Source organism: Oncorhynchus kisutch, linkage group LG4, assembly GCF_002021735.2.
Source record: "Oncorhynchus kisutch isolate 150728-3 linkage group LG4, Okis_V2, whole genome shotgun sequence".
NCBI lineage: Eukaryota > Metazoa > Chordata > Actinopteri > Salmoniformes > Salmonidae > Oncorhynchus > Oncorhynchus kisutch.
The window spans coordinates 1,406,699-1,423,886 of record NC_034177.2 but is presented as its reverse complement, the minus strand read 5'-3'; the positions used below and the strand labels follow the sequence as shown (position 1 = coordinate 1,423,886).

The following is a 17,188-nucleotide window of genomic DNA, read 5'->3' as shown; positions in this document are numbered from 1 at the left end:
TAGAATCCCACTAAATATCATTAGATCAACAAATACATGTAATTGAAACGCAAGTATTTTTAATGTAGAGATTCCGGTAAACTCTTTCATGTGTCCTACCAATTGCTATTGGATGGCAACAGGCCTGAATACATATGGAAAATAAAATTGGCAACAAATTGTTAGAATAAAAACTGAACTACAGTTATTTCTCTGTTTTCAGTCGGCTTTCGTTGGAGAACAGCTTTTCCTTTGCAGGGATATGTGTGTTTTTCACCAGTACAGCGCAAAGTATTCAGACCGCTTGACTTTTTTTTGTAACCTTTATTTAATATTTATTTAACATGTATTTATTTCCAGTAAGCTAAGAACCCTTTTTTATTTGCAATGATGGCCTATACAACTTTTCCCACATTTAGTTACAGCCTTATTCTAAAATGGATTAAATGACATTTTCCCTCATCAATCTACACACGATATCTCATAATAACAAAGCGAAAAGAAAACCGTTTTTTTGGAAGAAACCCCCAGAAATACCTTATATGTATTCAGGCCCTTTGCTATAAGACTCTAAATTGACATAGAAACATCTATATAGGCTTAGCTATACATAAATATGATTCGAAAAAAACGTTTTATTAAAAAATAAAATTAAAATAAGGCTACATGAATGCACACTAGACTGAAACTATATAACTGGTCTTTTATTTTGAACCTGTGACCGTGGGCTTTTATGTCGTCATTTGAATGGGCGTGTCTAAGTCATTTATTGTTAAACTCTTTCTTCTTGCTGGTTTTAGCCTTCACAGAGCGGCACCGAATCCAACAACAGCCCTGTCTACCTGTGAGAGAGGGAAATGAAAAGGAGGCTACAGAAGAAATACTTCATTTTAATTCTAGCATATTCCGTGTTACTTCTGTTAATTCCGTATATGCTGGACTACAGGAGTAAATTAGGGCATATTAAACATGGCAAGCAACAGCCGAGGTGCCCCGACCTCGATGTGTGGAATAACGGGGACAAGTTCAGCAACACTACGGGTACCGTGGAAGAGACGGTAGTCAACAGGAGCCAGTCTAAAATACACGTTTATTTACATGCTACATGGAGGACGGGGTCATCGTTCTTAGGAGAGTTATTCAATCAACACCCCGATGTGTTTTACCTCTACGAGCCCATGTGGCATATATGGCAGGCTCTCTATCCAGGAGATGCGGTCAGTCTGCAAGGAGCCGTGCGTGATATGATGAAGGCGTTATTACGATGCGACTTCTCAGTTTTAAAACTGTACACAGGGAGCCAAAATATCACCACGTCTTTTATATTTGGATGGAGAAAGAACAAAGTGATCTGCTCGGAACCTCTATGCGAGGCGTACAAGAGAAACGACGTGGGATTAATCCAAGATGACGTCTGTGGAAAGTGTCCAAGGAAAGATATCAAAGAGTTGGAGAGGGAGTGCAAGAAGTACCGCGTCGTGGTAATCAAAGGTGTGCGGGTTCTGGACCTCGGTGTACTCGTCCCGTTAATGAGAGATCCCGCTTTAAATCTCCAGATCATTCAGTTGTTTAGAGACCCGCGGGCAGTGCACAATTCACGACTGAAATCGAAACAAGCTCTGGTCAAGGAGAGCATACAGGTACTGAGGAGTAAAAAACAGACGGAGAAATACAAGCGTCTACTGGTGCCAAACAACAGGGGGAACCGGGCAGAGAATTATGTCTCTAGCGCAATGGAGCTAATATGTGACAACTGGCTGAACGACATGATGCTCATGATGAACGCGCCCCCCTGGGTGAAGAGGAATTACATCAAGATCCGCTACGAGGACTTGGTTCTACACCCCATGGAGGAACTCAGGAGACTCTACAGCTTCTCCAAACTCTCCTCCTTTCCTGCCATGGATAAGTTCGTGTTGAACATGACCCACGGACACGGTTACTCCTCAGACAAACCGTTTGTAATATCGTCCAGGGACGCTAAGGAAGCCATCTTCGCATGGAGAGAGCGGTTGAACGTTGAGCAGATCTCCCAAGTGGAAGACTACTGCAGTGAGGTCATGAGACAACTGGGCTATCAGAAGAACAGTGTGGATCAAACATAGACATTACAGCATCAAGATGGAGGTATGTAGGCCTGTGATGATAATGGTTTGTAGGCCTGTGATGATAATGACGAAGGTATGTAGGTCTGTGATGATGATGACGAAGGTATGTAGGCCTGTGATGATGATGATGAAGGTATGTAGGCCTGTGATGATGATGACGAAGGTATGTAGGCCTGTGATGATGATGGTATGTAGGCCTGTGAGGATGATGGTATGTAGGCCTGTGATGATGATGGTATGTAGGCCTGTGATAAATGGTATGTAGGCCTGTGATAAATGGTTTGTAGGCCTGTGATAAATGGTATGTAGGCCTGTGATGATGGTTTGTAGGCCTGTGATGATGGTTTGTAGGCCTGTGATGATGGTTTGTAGGCCTGTGATGATGGTTTGTAGGCCTGTGATGATGGTTTGTAGGCCTGTGATGATGATGGTTTGTAGGCCTGTGATGATGATGGTTTGTAGGCCTGTGATGATGATGGTTTATAGGCTGTGATGATGATGATGGTTTATAGGCTGTGATGATGATGATGGTTTGTAGGCCTGTGATGATGATGGTTTGTAGGCTGTGATGATGATGATGGTTTGTAGGCAAAGAAATTAACTTTCTGTCCTGAATACAAAGCTTTATTTTTGGGGCAAACGCATCACTGAGTACCACTCTTCATATTTTCAAGCATGGTGGTGGCTGCATCATGTTATGGGTATGCTTGTCATCGGCAAGGAATTTTTCTAGGATAAAAAGAAACTGAATAGACCCAAACACAGGCAAATTCCTAGAGGACAACCTGGGAAAAAAATGGGAGACAAATTCAGCTCTCAGCAGGACAATAACCTAGAACAAAAGGCCAAATCTACACTGGCATTGTTTACCAAGACGACATTAAATGTTCCTGAGTGACCTCGTCACAGTTTTGATTGAGCCTTTTACTGCAGTGAGCTAAATCAGGATCACAGTTTTTATTGGTAGTCTTAAATAAATCTACTTTAAAACAAAACACACACATGGTTATGGGCTTAAGAAAAAGAGGACACCTGTACCATGTCAGATATAAAGTTGAAATATATAATATTGAGTTTGCATCCCAATATTACACTTTATATACATCACAGAAGACTGAAACAGAACGAAACGTTTGACATAGAAACACCGGATTTGTGGCATAAAAAAAAGAAAGAAAAAATGTCCTTTTCTTATGAATCACTTTTCTTAACATTCCACCCATGAGGCCATTCTGTCATTTGACTGCAGGAAAGGGCTACATCGGCTTGGAAATGTCTGTTTGGCAATGATCAACAACCAACTTGACAGAGCCTGAAGAATGGCTTACCAAGAAAAACTTACAAAAGGACTAATTCAAGGTAAAACTGAGTTGAAGCACTTGAACTGAGAAATTTAAGCATTTAAAAAAATAATTCACAGCTGTAATCGCTCTTAGAGACCAGAGAGACTCACAGCTGTAATCGCTCTTAGAGACCAGAGAGACTCACAGCTGTAATCGCTCTTAGAGACCAGAGAGACTCACAGCTGTAATCGCTCTTAGAGACCAGAGAGACTCACAGCTGTAATCGCTCTTAGAGACCAGAGAGACTCACAGCTGTAATCGCTCTTAGAGACCAGAGAGACTCACAGCTGTAATCGCTCTTAGAGACCAGAGAGACTCACAGCTGTAATCGCTCTTAGAGACCAGAGAGACTCACAGCTGTAATCGCTCTTAGAGACCAGAGAGACTCACAGCTGTAATCGCTCTTAGAGACCAGAGAGACTCACAGCTGTAATCGCTCTTAGAGACCAGAGAGACTCACAGCTGTAATCGCTCTTAGAGACCAGAGAGACTCACAGCTGTAATCGCTCTTAGAGACCAGAGAGACTCACAGCTGTAATCGCTCTTAGAGACCAGAGAGACTCACAGCTGTAATCGCTCTTAGAGACCAGAGAGACTCACAGCTGTAATCGCTCTTAGAGACCAGAGAGACTCACAGCTGTAATCGCTCTTAGAGACCAGAGAGACTCACAGCTGTAATCGCTCTTAGAGACCAGAGAGACTCACAGCTGTAATCGCTCTTAGAGACCAGAGAGACTCACAGCTGTAATCGCTCTTAGAGACCAGAGAGACTCACAGCTGTAATCGCTCTTAGAGACCAGAGAGACTCACAGCTGTAATCGCTCTTAGAGACCAGAGAGACTCACAGCTGTAATCGCTCTTAGAGACCAGAGAGACTCACAGCTGTAATCGCTCTTAGAGACCAGAGAGACTCACAGCTGTAATCGCTCTTAGAGACCAGAGAGACTCACAGCTGTAATCGCTCTTAGAGACCAGAGAGACTCACAGCTGTAATCGCTGCCAAAGGTGATTCTAACATGTATTGGACTCAGGGCTGTGAAAATGAGAGAGTTCTGTTTTTCATTCTCAATAAATTAGCAAACATTTCTAAAAACATGTTTTCACTTTGTCATTATGGGGTATTTTTATTTCACCTTTATTTAACCAGGTAGGCTAGTTGAGAACACCTTTATTTAACCAGGTAGGCTAGTTGAGAACACCTTTATTTAACCAGGTAGGCTAGTTGAGAACACCTTTATTTAACCAGGTAGGCTAGTTGAGAACACCTTTATTTAACCAGGTAGGCTAGTTGAGAACACCTTTATTTAACCAGGTAGGCTAGTTGAGAACAAGTTCTCATTTACAACTGCGACCTGGCCAAGATAAAGCATAGCAGTGTGAGCATACAACAAAGAGTTACACATGGAGTAAACAATTAACAAGTCAATAACACAGTAGAAAACAAAGGGGGAGTCTATATACAATGTGTGCAAAAGGCATGAGGAGGTAGGCAAATAATTACAATTTTGCAGATTAACACTGGAGTGATAAATGATCAGATGGTCATGTACAGGTAGAGATATTGGTGTGCAGAAGAGCAGAAAAGTAAATAAATAAAAACAGTATGGGGATGAGGTAGGTGGAAAGGGTGGGCTATTTACCAATAGACTATGTACAGCTGCAGCGATCGGTTAGCTGCTCAGATAGCTGATGTTTGAAGTTGGTGAGGGAGATAAAAGTCTCCAACTTCAGTGATTTTTGCAATTCGTTCCAGTCACAGGCAGCAGAGTACTGGAACGAAAGGCGGCCAAATGAGGTGTTGGCTTTAGGGATGATCAGTGAGATACACCTGCTGGAGCGCGTGCTACGGATGGGTGTTGCCATCGTGACCAGTGAGCTGAGATAAGGCGGAGCTTTACCTAGCATGGACTTGTAGATGACCTGGAGCCAGTGGGTCTGGCGACGAATATGTAGCGAGGGCCAGCCGACTAGAGCATACAAGTCGCAGTGGTGGGTGGTATAAGGTGCTTTAGTGACAAAACGGATGGCACTGTGATAGACTGCATCCAGTTTGCTGAGTAGAGTGTTGGAAGCCATTTTGTAGATGACATCGCCGAAGTCGAGGATCGGTAGGATAGTCAGTTTTACTAGGGTAAGCTTGGCGGCGTGAGTGAAGGAGGCTTTGTTGCGGAATAGAAAGCCGACTCTTGATTTGATTTTCGATTTTCGTATTGTGATGTCATTATGGGGTATTGTGATGTCATTATGGGGTATTGTGATGTCATTATGGGGTATTGTGTGTAAATGGGTGAGAAACATATTTAATCCATTTTGAATTCAGGCTGTAACAACAAAATGTGAAATAAGTCAAGGGGTATGAATACTTTCTGAAGGCCACTATATGGGTCAACTGTGTGTGACTCTCCAAGACACTGCCAAGGCAGCAGCTACTCTTCCTAGGCTCCAGCAAAATTAAGGCAGTTATACATGTTAAAAACATTAGAATACATTTATAACAGATTTCACAACATATTAAGTGTGTGCCCTCAGGCCTCTAATACTATCACTTATCTATAACACAAAATCCATGTGTACATGTTTGGATAGTGCGTATGTTATTGTGTGTTTGTATGCATGTGACTATGTCTGTGTGTCTCTTCACAGTCCCCGCTGTTCCATCAGGTGTATTTTTACCTGTTTTTAAATCTGATTCTACTGCTGCATCAGTTACCTGATGTGGAATAGAGTTCCATGTAGTCATGGCTCTATGTAGTACTGTGGAATAGAGTTCCATGTAGTCATGGCTCTATGTAGTACTGTGGAATAGAGTTCCATGTAGTCATGGTTCTATGTAGTACTGGGAGCCTCCCATAGTCTGTTCTGGGCTTGGGGACTGTGAAGAGACCTCTGGTGGCATGTCTTGTGGGGTATGTATGGGTGTCTGAGCTGTGTGCCAATAGTTCAAACAGACAGCTCAGTGCTTTCAACATGTCAATACCTCTCACAAATACAATGAAGTGATGAAGTCAATCTCTCCTCCACATTGAGCCAAGAGAGATTGACATGCATGTCATTAATGTTAGCTCTCTGTGTACATCCAAGGGCCAACCGTGCTGCCCTGTTCTGAGTCCCTCTTTGTGGCACCTGACCACATGACTGAACAGGACCTGCCTTGTTGATAGTGTTAAGAAGGCAGAGCATCGCTTTACTATAGACAGACGTCTCCACAATATGTTTTGACCATGACAGTTTACGATCTAGTGTTATTCCAAGCAGTTTAGTCACCTCAACTTGCTCAATATCCACAGTATTCATGACAAGATTTAGTTGAGGTTTAGTGGATGATTTGTCCCAAATGCAATTATTTACGTTTTTTTAATATTTAGGGCAAACTTATTCCTTGCCACCCATTCTGAGATTAACTGCAGCTCTTTAAGTGTTGCTGTCATTTCAGTCACTGTAGTAGCTGATGCATTGAGTCATCTGCATACATGGACACAGTCTTTAGCATAGACTGGAAAAAGTAAGGGGCCTAGACAGCTGCCCTGGGGAATTCCTGATTCTACCTAGATTATGTTGGAGAGGCGTCCATTAAAGAACACCCTCTGTGTTCTGTTTAGACAGGTTGCTCTTTATCCACAATTTAAATTTGATTTAACCTTTTTATTTAACTAGGCAAGTCGGTTAAGAAACAAATTATTATTTACATTGATGGCCTACCAAAAGTCAAAAGGCCTCCTGACATGTTGCAACACATGACAACATAGCTTGGTAGCATCACAACATGACAACAGCATGTAGATTCCCCTCAAATTTGAGGCTTAGCTGCTGGACTTTTTATAGGCTGGTTGTTTTTGCACATTGTGGCAGGTAGTCTCTGCAGCCAGAACCCAGTCAGTCAGTTGGGTTGTGTTTTTATATTGATGAACAATATAATGAACATCTTCGCTCGATACTGAGGATTTTTTCAGCTCAGAGCTTGAGCCCAGACATTGATGAACTAGCATCCAAGAAGAGATGCCAGGTATCTGGCTTGGGCACATCAGATTAGACCAGTGTGCAATAATTAACGTTTTCTTTATGCACTTTTTCTTGCTACAAGGCATGGGCTTGAATGGTTGATTGATTTATTATCATTTTATTTGTAAAATTATTAGCCAGTGGAAAAAGTTTATTTTGGTATTTAAATCAGAAGGCTGCAAATAGAAAAGAGGCATACAATTTTTATTTCAATTTTATTTATTTAATAAATGAATGCCATTGATGTGTTTTTTCATTTGAAATTCGATTTTGCATGTCTCCACTATTAAATTATATATTGTATGGTAATAAGCGATGCTTGTTCCATATTCAATGTTAAAGCAAAACTTGTTTGGGTCCATATTAAAAGGTTAATTTGTTCAATGTTGGCCCGTGACTTTGTTCAGGTTTTACATTTTGGCCCACTGGGTATTTGAGTTTGACACCCCTGCTCTAGTAGGTTTAAATTGAAAATGTGGCAAATATCGTCTGCTATTATTCCATCCAGATTGTCAGACCCTGGTGGCTTGTCATTGTTGATAGACAACAATCATTTGTTCTTCCATATTAACTTTACGGAACTAAAAATTAAAATGCTCGTCTTTCATAAGTCCGTTATACTTGTGTAGTGTCAGCGTTTGTTGCTGGCATGTCATCCCTAAGTTTGTCTTGACAATGAAAAAATCATTGATGTAGTTGGAAAGATCCGTGTGTTTTGTGATGAATGAGACATTCAATAAATGGATGTAATTTAAGGTGCTTTTTACTTCTTTTTGTTTCATAGTGTCGTTTCTTCCCCTTTTCTATTCAGTTTAGTCACATGATTTCTCAATTTGCAGTACGTTTGCAATTTTGATTATACAGCCAGACTTATTTGCCATCTATTTTGCCTCATCCCTCTACACCATACCAGTTTTCTATTCCTCATCAATCCACAGGGATATCACAGTTTTTACAGTCATTTTCTTAATGGGTTCATGCTTATTAGTAACTGGGATAGGCAAATGTGTCAAGTGCAGCGTCTGGTTGCTCCTCATTACACACCACAGACCAGCAGCGTCTGGTTGCTCCTCATTACACACCACAGACCAGCAGCGTCTGGTTGCTGCTCATTACACACCACAGACCAGCAGCGTCTGGTTGCTCCTCATTACACACCACAGACCAGCAGCGTCTGGTTGCTCCTCATTACACACCACAGACCAGCAGCGTCTGGTTGCTCCTCATTACACACCACAGACCAGCAGCGTCTGGTTGCTCCTCTTTACACACCACAGACCAGCAGCGTCTGGTTGCTCCTCATTACACACCACAGACCAGCAGCGTCTGGTTGCTCCTCATTACACACCACAGACTAGCAAATATGATTTACATCAACAACATAGGAATCACAACAAAACATATTGTATGACCTCTTATACACTATATTAGTCCCATCCTTTGGAACTGTGGTTTTCCTGGTTATGGCTACTATATTGTGATCACTACATCCTATGGATCTGGATGCTGCTTTAGAGCTGAGTTCTGCAGCATTAGTAAAGATGTGATCAATACATCCTATGGATCTGGATGCTGCTTTAGAGCTGAGTTCTGCAGCATTAGTAAAGATGTGATCACTACATCCTATGGATCTGGATGCTGCTTTAGAGCTGAGTTCTGCAGCATTAGTAAAGATGTGATCACTACATCCTATGGATCTGGATGCTGCTTTAGAGCTGAGTTCTGCAGCATTAGTAAAGATGTGATCAATACATCAATACATGTTGCTGATTTCATTCCTGTGCTGTTTACACTTTAAAGCTTTATCTTGAGTGGACAGCTTGATGAAAGCCAGTCAATATTTAAATCACCCAGAAAATATACCTCTCTGTTGATGTCACATACATTATCAAGCATTTCACACGTTATCCAGATACTGACTGTTAGCACTTGGTGGTCTATAGCAGCTTCCCACCAGAATGGGCTTTAGGTGAGGCAGATGAACCTGTAGCCATATGACTTCAACAGTATTTAACATTATCTAGATACTGACTGTCTATAGCAGCTTCCCACCAGAATGGGCTTTAGGTGAGGCAGATGAACCTGTAGCCATATGACTTCAACAGTATTTAACATTATCTAGATACTGACTGTCTATAGCAGCTTCCCACCAGAATGGGCTTTAGGTGAGGCAGATGAACCTGTAGCCATATGACTTCAACAGTATTTAACATTATCTAGATACTGACTGTCTATAGCAGCTTCCCACCAGAATGGGCTTTAGGTGAGGCAGATGAACCTGTAGCCATATGACTTCAACAGTATTTAACATTATCTAGATACTGACTGTCTATAGCAGCTTCCCACCAGAATGGGCTTTAGGTGAGGCAGATGAACCTGTAGCCATATGACTTCAACAGTATTTAACATGAGATCCTCTCTATTCTTTACAGGAATGTGGTTCTGAATACAAACAGCAACACCTCCACCTTTGGCATTTCTATCTTCTCTGTCGATGTTATAACCTTCTATTGCTACCACTGTATCATCTAAGGTATTATGAATGGAATCTGTTACTAGCAAATTATTGACTTGATGAACCTTGTTTCTTAAGCTACATATATTACCGTGGGCTATTTTTAACACATTTCTGGGATGCTTGGTTGTTTTTATTACTTTTCTGGGAAGCTTAGCAGAGGTAGACAGACATACTCAGGTGATTTTTTTTTTATTAATGCAGGGTGAGATGCACACAGTGGTCTTCCTACTGGGACACACCACCTCAGTGGTCTTCCTACTGGGACACACCACCTCAGTGTTAACAGTGGTCTTCCTACTGGGACACACCACCTCAGTGTTAACAGTGGTCTTCCTACTGGGACACACCACCTCAGTGGTCTTCCTACTGGGACACACCACCTCAGTGTTAACAGTGGTCTTCCTACTGGGACACACCACCTCAGTGTTAACAGTGGTCTTCCTACTGGGACACACCACCTCAGTGGTCTTCCTACTGGGACACACCACCTCAGTGTTAACAGTGGTCTTCCTACTGGGACACACCACCTCAGTGTTAACAGTGGTCTTCCTACTAGGACACACCACCTCAGTGTTAACAGTGGTCTTCCTACTGGGACACACCACCTCAGTGTTAACAGTGGTCTTCCTACTGGGACACACCACCTCAGTGTTAACAGTGGTCTTCCTACTAGGACACACCACCTCAGTGTTAACAGTGGTCTTCCTACTAGGACACACCACCTCAGTGTTAACAGTGGTCTTCCTACTAGGACACACCACCTCAGTGTTAACAGTGGTCTTCCTACTAGGACACACCACCTCAGTGCTAACAGTGGTCTTCCTACTAGGACACACCACCTCAGTGTTAACAGTGGTCTTCCTACTGGGACACACCACCTCAGTGTTAACAGTGGTCTTCCTACTGGGACACACCACCTCAGTGTTAACAGTGGTCTTCCTACTGGGACACACCACCTCAGTGTTAACAGTGGTCTTCCTACTGGGACACACCACCTCAGTGTTAACAGTGGTGTTCCTACTGGGACACACCACCTCAGTGTTAACAGTGGTGTTCCTACTAGGACACACCTCCTTAGTGTTAACAGTGGTCTTCCTACTGGGACACACCACCTCAGTGTTAACAGTGGTCTTCCTACTGGGACACACCACCTCAGTGTTAACAGTGGTCTTCCTACTGGGACACACCACCTCAGTGGTCTTCCTACTGGGACACACCACCTCAGTGTTAACAGTGGTCTTCCTACTGGGACACACCACCTCAGTGGTCTTCCTACTGGGACACACCACCTCAGTGTTAACAGTGGTCCTCCTACTGGGACACACCACCTCAGTGTTAACAGTGGTCTTCCTACTGGGACACACCACCTCAGTGTTAACAGTGGTCTTCCTACTGGGACACACCTCCTCAGTGTTAACAGTGGTCCTCCTACTAGGACACACCTCCTCAGTGTTAACAGTGGTCTTCCTACTGGGACACACCTCCTCAGTGTTAACAGTGGTCTTCCTACTGGGACACACCTCCTCAGTGTTAACAGTGGTCTTCCTACTGGGACACACCACCTCAGTGTTAACAGTGGTCTTCCTACTAGGACACACCTCCTCAGTGTTAACAGTGGTCTTCCTACTGGGACACACCACCTCAGTGTTAACAGTGGTCTTCCTACTAGGACACACCTCCTCAGTGTTAACAGTGGTCTTCCTACTGGGACACACCTCCTCAGTGTTAACAGTGGTCTTCCTACTGGGACACACCACCTCAGTGTTAACAGTGGTCTTCCTACTAGGACACACCACCTCAGTTTTAACAGTGGTCTTCCTACTGGGACACACCACCTCAGTGTTAACAGTGGTCTTCCTACTAGGACACACCTCCTCAGTGTTAACAGTGGTCTTCCTACTAGGACACACCACCTCAGTTTTAACAGTGGTCTTCCTACTGGGACACACCACCTCAGTGTTAACAGTGGTCTTCCTACTAGGACACACCACCTCAGTGTTAACAGTGGTCTTCCTACTAGGACTAGGACACACCTCCTCAGTGCTAACAGTGGTCTTCCTACTAGGACTAGGACACACCTCCTCAGTGCTAACAGTGGTCCTCCTACTGGGACACACCACCTCAGTTTTAACAGTGGTCTTCCTACTGGGACACACCACCTCAGTGTTAACAGTGGTCTTCCTACTAGGACACACCACCTCAGTGTTAACAGTGGTCTTCCTACTAGGACTAGGACACACCTCCTCAGTGCTAACAGTGGTCTTCCTACTAGGACACACCTCCTCAGTGTTAACAGTGGTCCTCCTACTGGGACACACCACCTCAGTGTTAACAGTGGTCCTCCTACTGGGACACACCACCTCAGTGTTAACAGTGGTCCTCCTACTGGGACACACCACCTCAGTGTTAACAGTGGTCCTCCTACTGGGACACACCACCTCAGTGTTAACAGTGGTCTTCCTACTGGGACACACCACCTCAGTGTTAACAGTGGTCTTCCTACTAGGACACACCACCTCAGTGTTAACAGTGGTCTTCCTACTAGGACACACCACCTCAGTTTTAACAGTGGTCTTCCTACTAGGACACACCACCTCAGTGTTAACAGTGGTCTTCCTACTGGGACACACCACCTCAGTGTTAACAGTGGTCTTCCTACTGGGACACACCACCTCAGTGTTAACAGTGGTCTTCCTACTAGGACACACCACCTCAGTGTTAACAGTGGTCTTCCTACTAGGACACACCACCTCAGTGTTAACAGTGGTCTTCCTACTAGGACACACCGCCTCAGTGTTAACAGTGGTCTTCCTACTAGGACACACCTCCTCAGTGTTAACAGTGGTCTTCCTACTAGGACACACCACCTCAGTGTTAACAGTGGTCTTCCTACTGGGACACACCACCTCAGTGTTAACAGTGGTCTTCCTACTAGGACACACCACCTCAGTGTTAACAGTGGTCTTCCTACTAGGACACACCTCCTCAGTGCTAACAGTGGTCTTCCTACTAGGACACACCTCCTCAGTGCTAACAGTGGTCTTCCTACTAGGACACACCACCTCAGTGTTAACAGTGGTCTTCCTACTAGGACACACCACCTCAGTGTTAACAGTGGTCTTCCTACTAGGACACACCACCTCAGTGTTAACAGTGGTCTTCCTACTAGGACACACCACCTCAGTGTTAACAGTGGTCTTCCTACTAGGACACACCGCCTCAGTGTTAACAGTGGTCTTCCTACTAGGACACACCTCCTTAGTGCTAACAGTGTAACTCTGGTTCATAGGCTCATGATTAGCTGTAGGATCAACAGAGGCTTTCAGGCAGTTAGAGGGACATATATTAGGTGACGTACATTGTGTCTACCAACGCCCCTGGTGTAATGTACATTTGCCTGAAGCATTATGACAACTCAGCGTCACAATGGTAGGGATTAACTGAGCTGGGCTTGGGTCATTGATAAGTCATTGTCTCAACGCAGCCTTATAATGTACATTAACAGCAACAAGATATCATGATGAAACAGCAGTTTGAATTTGTTATTCTAATGGTCATATTGGTAACAATAAATAGATGCCTGGGGATCACTGTCCCAAGCCAATGCATATCTCCGGAGTAGGCGGTAGGCCTATTTCACTGTAGTCAGGGAATGGACTCTGTTCCATGTCAGTTAGTATCTAAGTCCTGACTAACCACTGGAGTCCACAGACTATGAAGTAACCACACACAACCACAGGAGTGTCTGATATCTCACACATATCTGTTATCACACATGAATTAACCGGTTGAACAAGCCAAGTTGTGCCCTCCGCTCTGCGGTGACTTTGTCCAACCCAGTATTATTAGAAATATCACCTCAGTCTGAGATCATCATGAAATATCTCAGGATGAGATCAATGGATTGTAGAACCACACTAGTACTGCAGTAAGACCCATAGACCTCACAGTACGGCAGTAAGACCCATAGACCTCACAGTACTGCAGTAAGACCTATAGACCCACTAGTACCGCAGTAAGACCTATAGACCCACTAGTACCGCAGTAAGACCCATAGACCCACTAGGACCGCAGTAAGACCCATAGACCCACTAGGACCGCAGTAAGACCTATTGACCCACTAGTACCGCAGTTTGACCCACTAGGACCGCAGTAAGACCCATAGACCCACTAGGACCGCAGTAAGACCCATAGACCCACTAGGACCGCAGTAAGACCCATAGACCCACTAGGACAGCAGTAAGACTCATAGACCCACTAGGACAGCAGTAAGACCCATAGACCCACTAGGACAGCAGTAAGACCCATAGACCCACTAGGACAGCAGTAAGACCCATAGACCCACTAGGACCGCAGTAAGACCCATAGACCCACTAGGACCGCAGTAAGACCCATAGACCCACTAGGACCGCAGTAAGACCCATAGACCCACTAGGACCGCAGTAAGACCCATAGACCCACTAGGACCGCAGTTTGACCCACTAGGACCGCAGTTAGACCCACTAGGACCGCAGTAAGACCCATAGACCCACTAGGACCGCAGTAAGACCCATAGACCCACTAGGACCGCAGTAAGACCCATAGACCCACTAGGACCGCAGTAAGACCCATAGACCTACTAGGACCGCAGTAAGACCCATAGACCCACTAGGACCGCAGTAAGACCCATAGACCCACTAGGACCGCAGTAAGACCCATAGACCCACTAGGACTGCAGTAAGACCCATAGACCCACTAGGACCGCAGTAAGACCCATAGACCCACTAGGACCGCAGTAAGACCCATAGACCCACAGACCCATTAGGACCGCAGTAAGACCTATAACTGACCAGGTTAACATCATCACAACACACCTCCAGCACGTCAGAGGGTAGACTGTACTATGTAGGCTTTAGAGTCCTTCTGATGGGAAACGGAATGGTAGGGAAGCATATTTCTTCCTCATTTATAAAAAAAAAATGCTTTTTTCATTTAAGTTCTCATTTACAACTGGGACCTGGCCAAGATAAAGCGTGACAAACAGCACAGAGTTACACATAAACAAACGTACAGTCAATAACACAATAGAAATATCCATGTACAGTGTGTGCAAATAGAGTAAGGTTAGGGAGGTAAGGCACTAATGAGGGACTGACGTTTATAAAGGTCTCTGGTGGGGAGGGGGGGTTGGCAGGGACTGAATCACACCCCCAGGCAGCAGCAGGCCTGCCCTGCTGGCGAGAACTGAACATAGGGATCATTGTATGAGTCTGGGCTCAGCCTGTCACCATACATATTCTCTGACAAGCCCAGCCTTCAGGGCCAGGGGGGAGGGAGGCCAGCACCAGATACCGGTCACAGGGGAGGGAGACCAGCACCATACACCAGTCACAGGGGAGGAGGGAGACCAGCACCAGACACAGGGGAGGAGGGAGACCAGCACCAGACACAGGGGAGGAGGGAGACCAGCACCAGACACAGGGGAGGAGGGAGACCAGCACCAGACACAGGGGAGGAGGGAGACCAGCACCAGACACAGGGGAGGAGGGAGACCAGCACCAGACACAGGGGAGGAGGGAGACCAGCACCAGACACAGGGGAGGAGGGAGACCAGCACCAGACACAGGGGAGGAGGGAGACCAGCACCAGACACAGGGGAGGAGGGAGACCAGCACCATACACCAGTCACAGGGGAGGAGGGAGACCAGCACCAGTCACAGGGGAGGGAGACCAGCACCAGACACAGGGGAGGGAGACCAGCACCAGACACAGGGGAGGAGGGAGACCAGCACCAGACACAGGGGAGGAGGGAGACCAGCACCAGACACAGGGGAGGAGGGAGACCAGCACCAGACACAGGGGAGGAGGGAGACCAGCACCAGACACAGGGGAGGAGGGAGACCAGCACCAGACACAGGGGAGGAGGGAGACCAGCACCAGACACAGGGGAGGAGGGAGACCAGCACCAGACACAGGGGAGGAGGGAGACCAGCACCAGACACAGGGGAGGAGGGAGACCAGCACCAGACACAGGGGAGGAGGGAGACCAGCACCAGACACAGGGGAGGAGGGAGACCAGCACCAGACACAGGGGAGGAGGGAGACCAGCACCAGACACAGGGGAGGAGGGAGACCAGCACCAGACACAGGGGAGGAGGGAGACCAGCACCAGACACAGGGGAGGAGGGAGACCAGCACCAGACACAGGGGAGGAGGGAGACCAGCACCAGACACAGGGGAGGAGGGAGACCAGCACCAGTCACAGGGGAGGAGGGAGACCAGCACCAGAAACAGAGGAGGAGGGAGACCAGCAGGTCTGTAAGCCGTCACCTTTCACAGAGTGGAGGAGGTGGGAGGCTGTTACTACCCATTGAGCAGCAGGCCTGTTACTACCCATTGAGCAGCAGGCCTGTTACTACCCATTGAGCAGCAGGCCTGTTACTACCCATTGAGCAGCAGGCATGTTACTACCCATTGAGCAGCAGGCCTGTTACTACCCATTGAGCAGCAGGCCTGTTACTACCCATTGAGCAGCAGGCCTGTTACTACCCATTGAGCAGCAGGCCTGTTACTACCCATTGAGCAGCAGGCCTGTTACTACCCATTGAGCAGCAGGCCTGTTACTACCCATTGAGCAGCAGGCCTGTTACTACCCATTGAGCAGCAGGCCTGTTACTACCCATTGAGCAGCAGGCCTGTTACTACCCATTGAGCAGCAGGCCTGTTATTTTAGCTTGAGAAGGAATTTGCTAACTTTAGGCTGTGCCATTTTTTCCTTTTCATCCAGGTGCCTGAAATTGATGGGAGAAACTACGATGTCAGGACTGGTGCCAAGGGAAGAGGAACTGAGAAGCAGCTAGACTGTTATAGGGTCGGTTTTCTTCAGCCAATCCTGTATGAACTGAAGCAGAGAGGATACACAGGGAGGGAGTCTGTCACGGGCTGGACAGAAGCATGTCAACATGAAGAGGACTTAGAAGAGGGACAGAATTGAGCTTGAGATGCTAAAATGAGTTGTGCTTCCTGTTTGTGGATCTGTCAAAAGTGTTTGATACTGTTTTTTTTATTGAACAAGTTGTCCTCCACTGGCCTGAGCTCATGACATCAATCACGAAGTCCTGAGTCCGAATTTCTTGAAGTACGTAAAGGTGTTCCCCAGGGATCGATACTAGAACCTGCTCTGTTCATTATTTATATAAATGCTATTGGTAAATTTGTTTAATAAAATAATTAAACTCCTGTTTAATACGGGGGCAACTACA

The 17,188-nt window shown here is 45.6% G+C and overlaps 1 protein-coding gene across 2 annotated transcripts; it reads left to right on the top strand.

The window, feature by feature from the left end:
- The first annotated feature begins 713 nt into the window (after positions 1-713).
- chst7 (carbohydrate (N-acetylglucosamine 6-O) sulfotransferase 7) lies at positions 714-17,188 on the top strand. Of its 2 annotated transcripts, XR_004209622.1 has the most exons (3): positions 714-2,106; positions 3,337-3,446; positions 16,714-17,188. XR_004209622.1 is itself a non-coding variant. In XM_020473816.2 (2 exons), the coding sequence occupies exon 1, from the start codon at positions 837-839 to the stop codon at positions 2,082-2,084; it is 1,248 nt and encodes a 415-aa protein (XP_020329405.1). In that variant the 5' UTR covers positions 714-836; the 3' UTR covers positions 2,085-2,106; positions 16,714-17,188. The 2 variants fall into 2 exon arrangements, 1 of the variants encoding a protein (XP_020329405.1); XM_020473816.2 differs by lacking the exon at positions 3,337-3,446.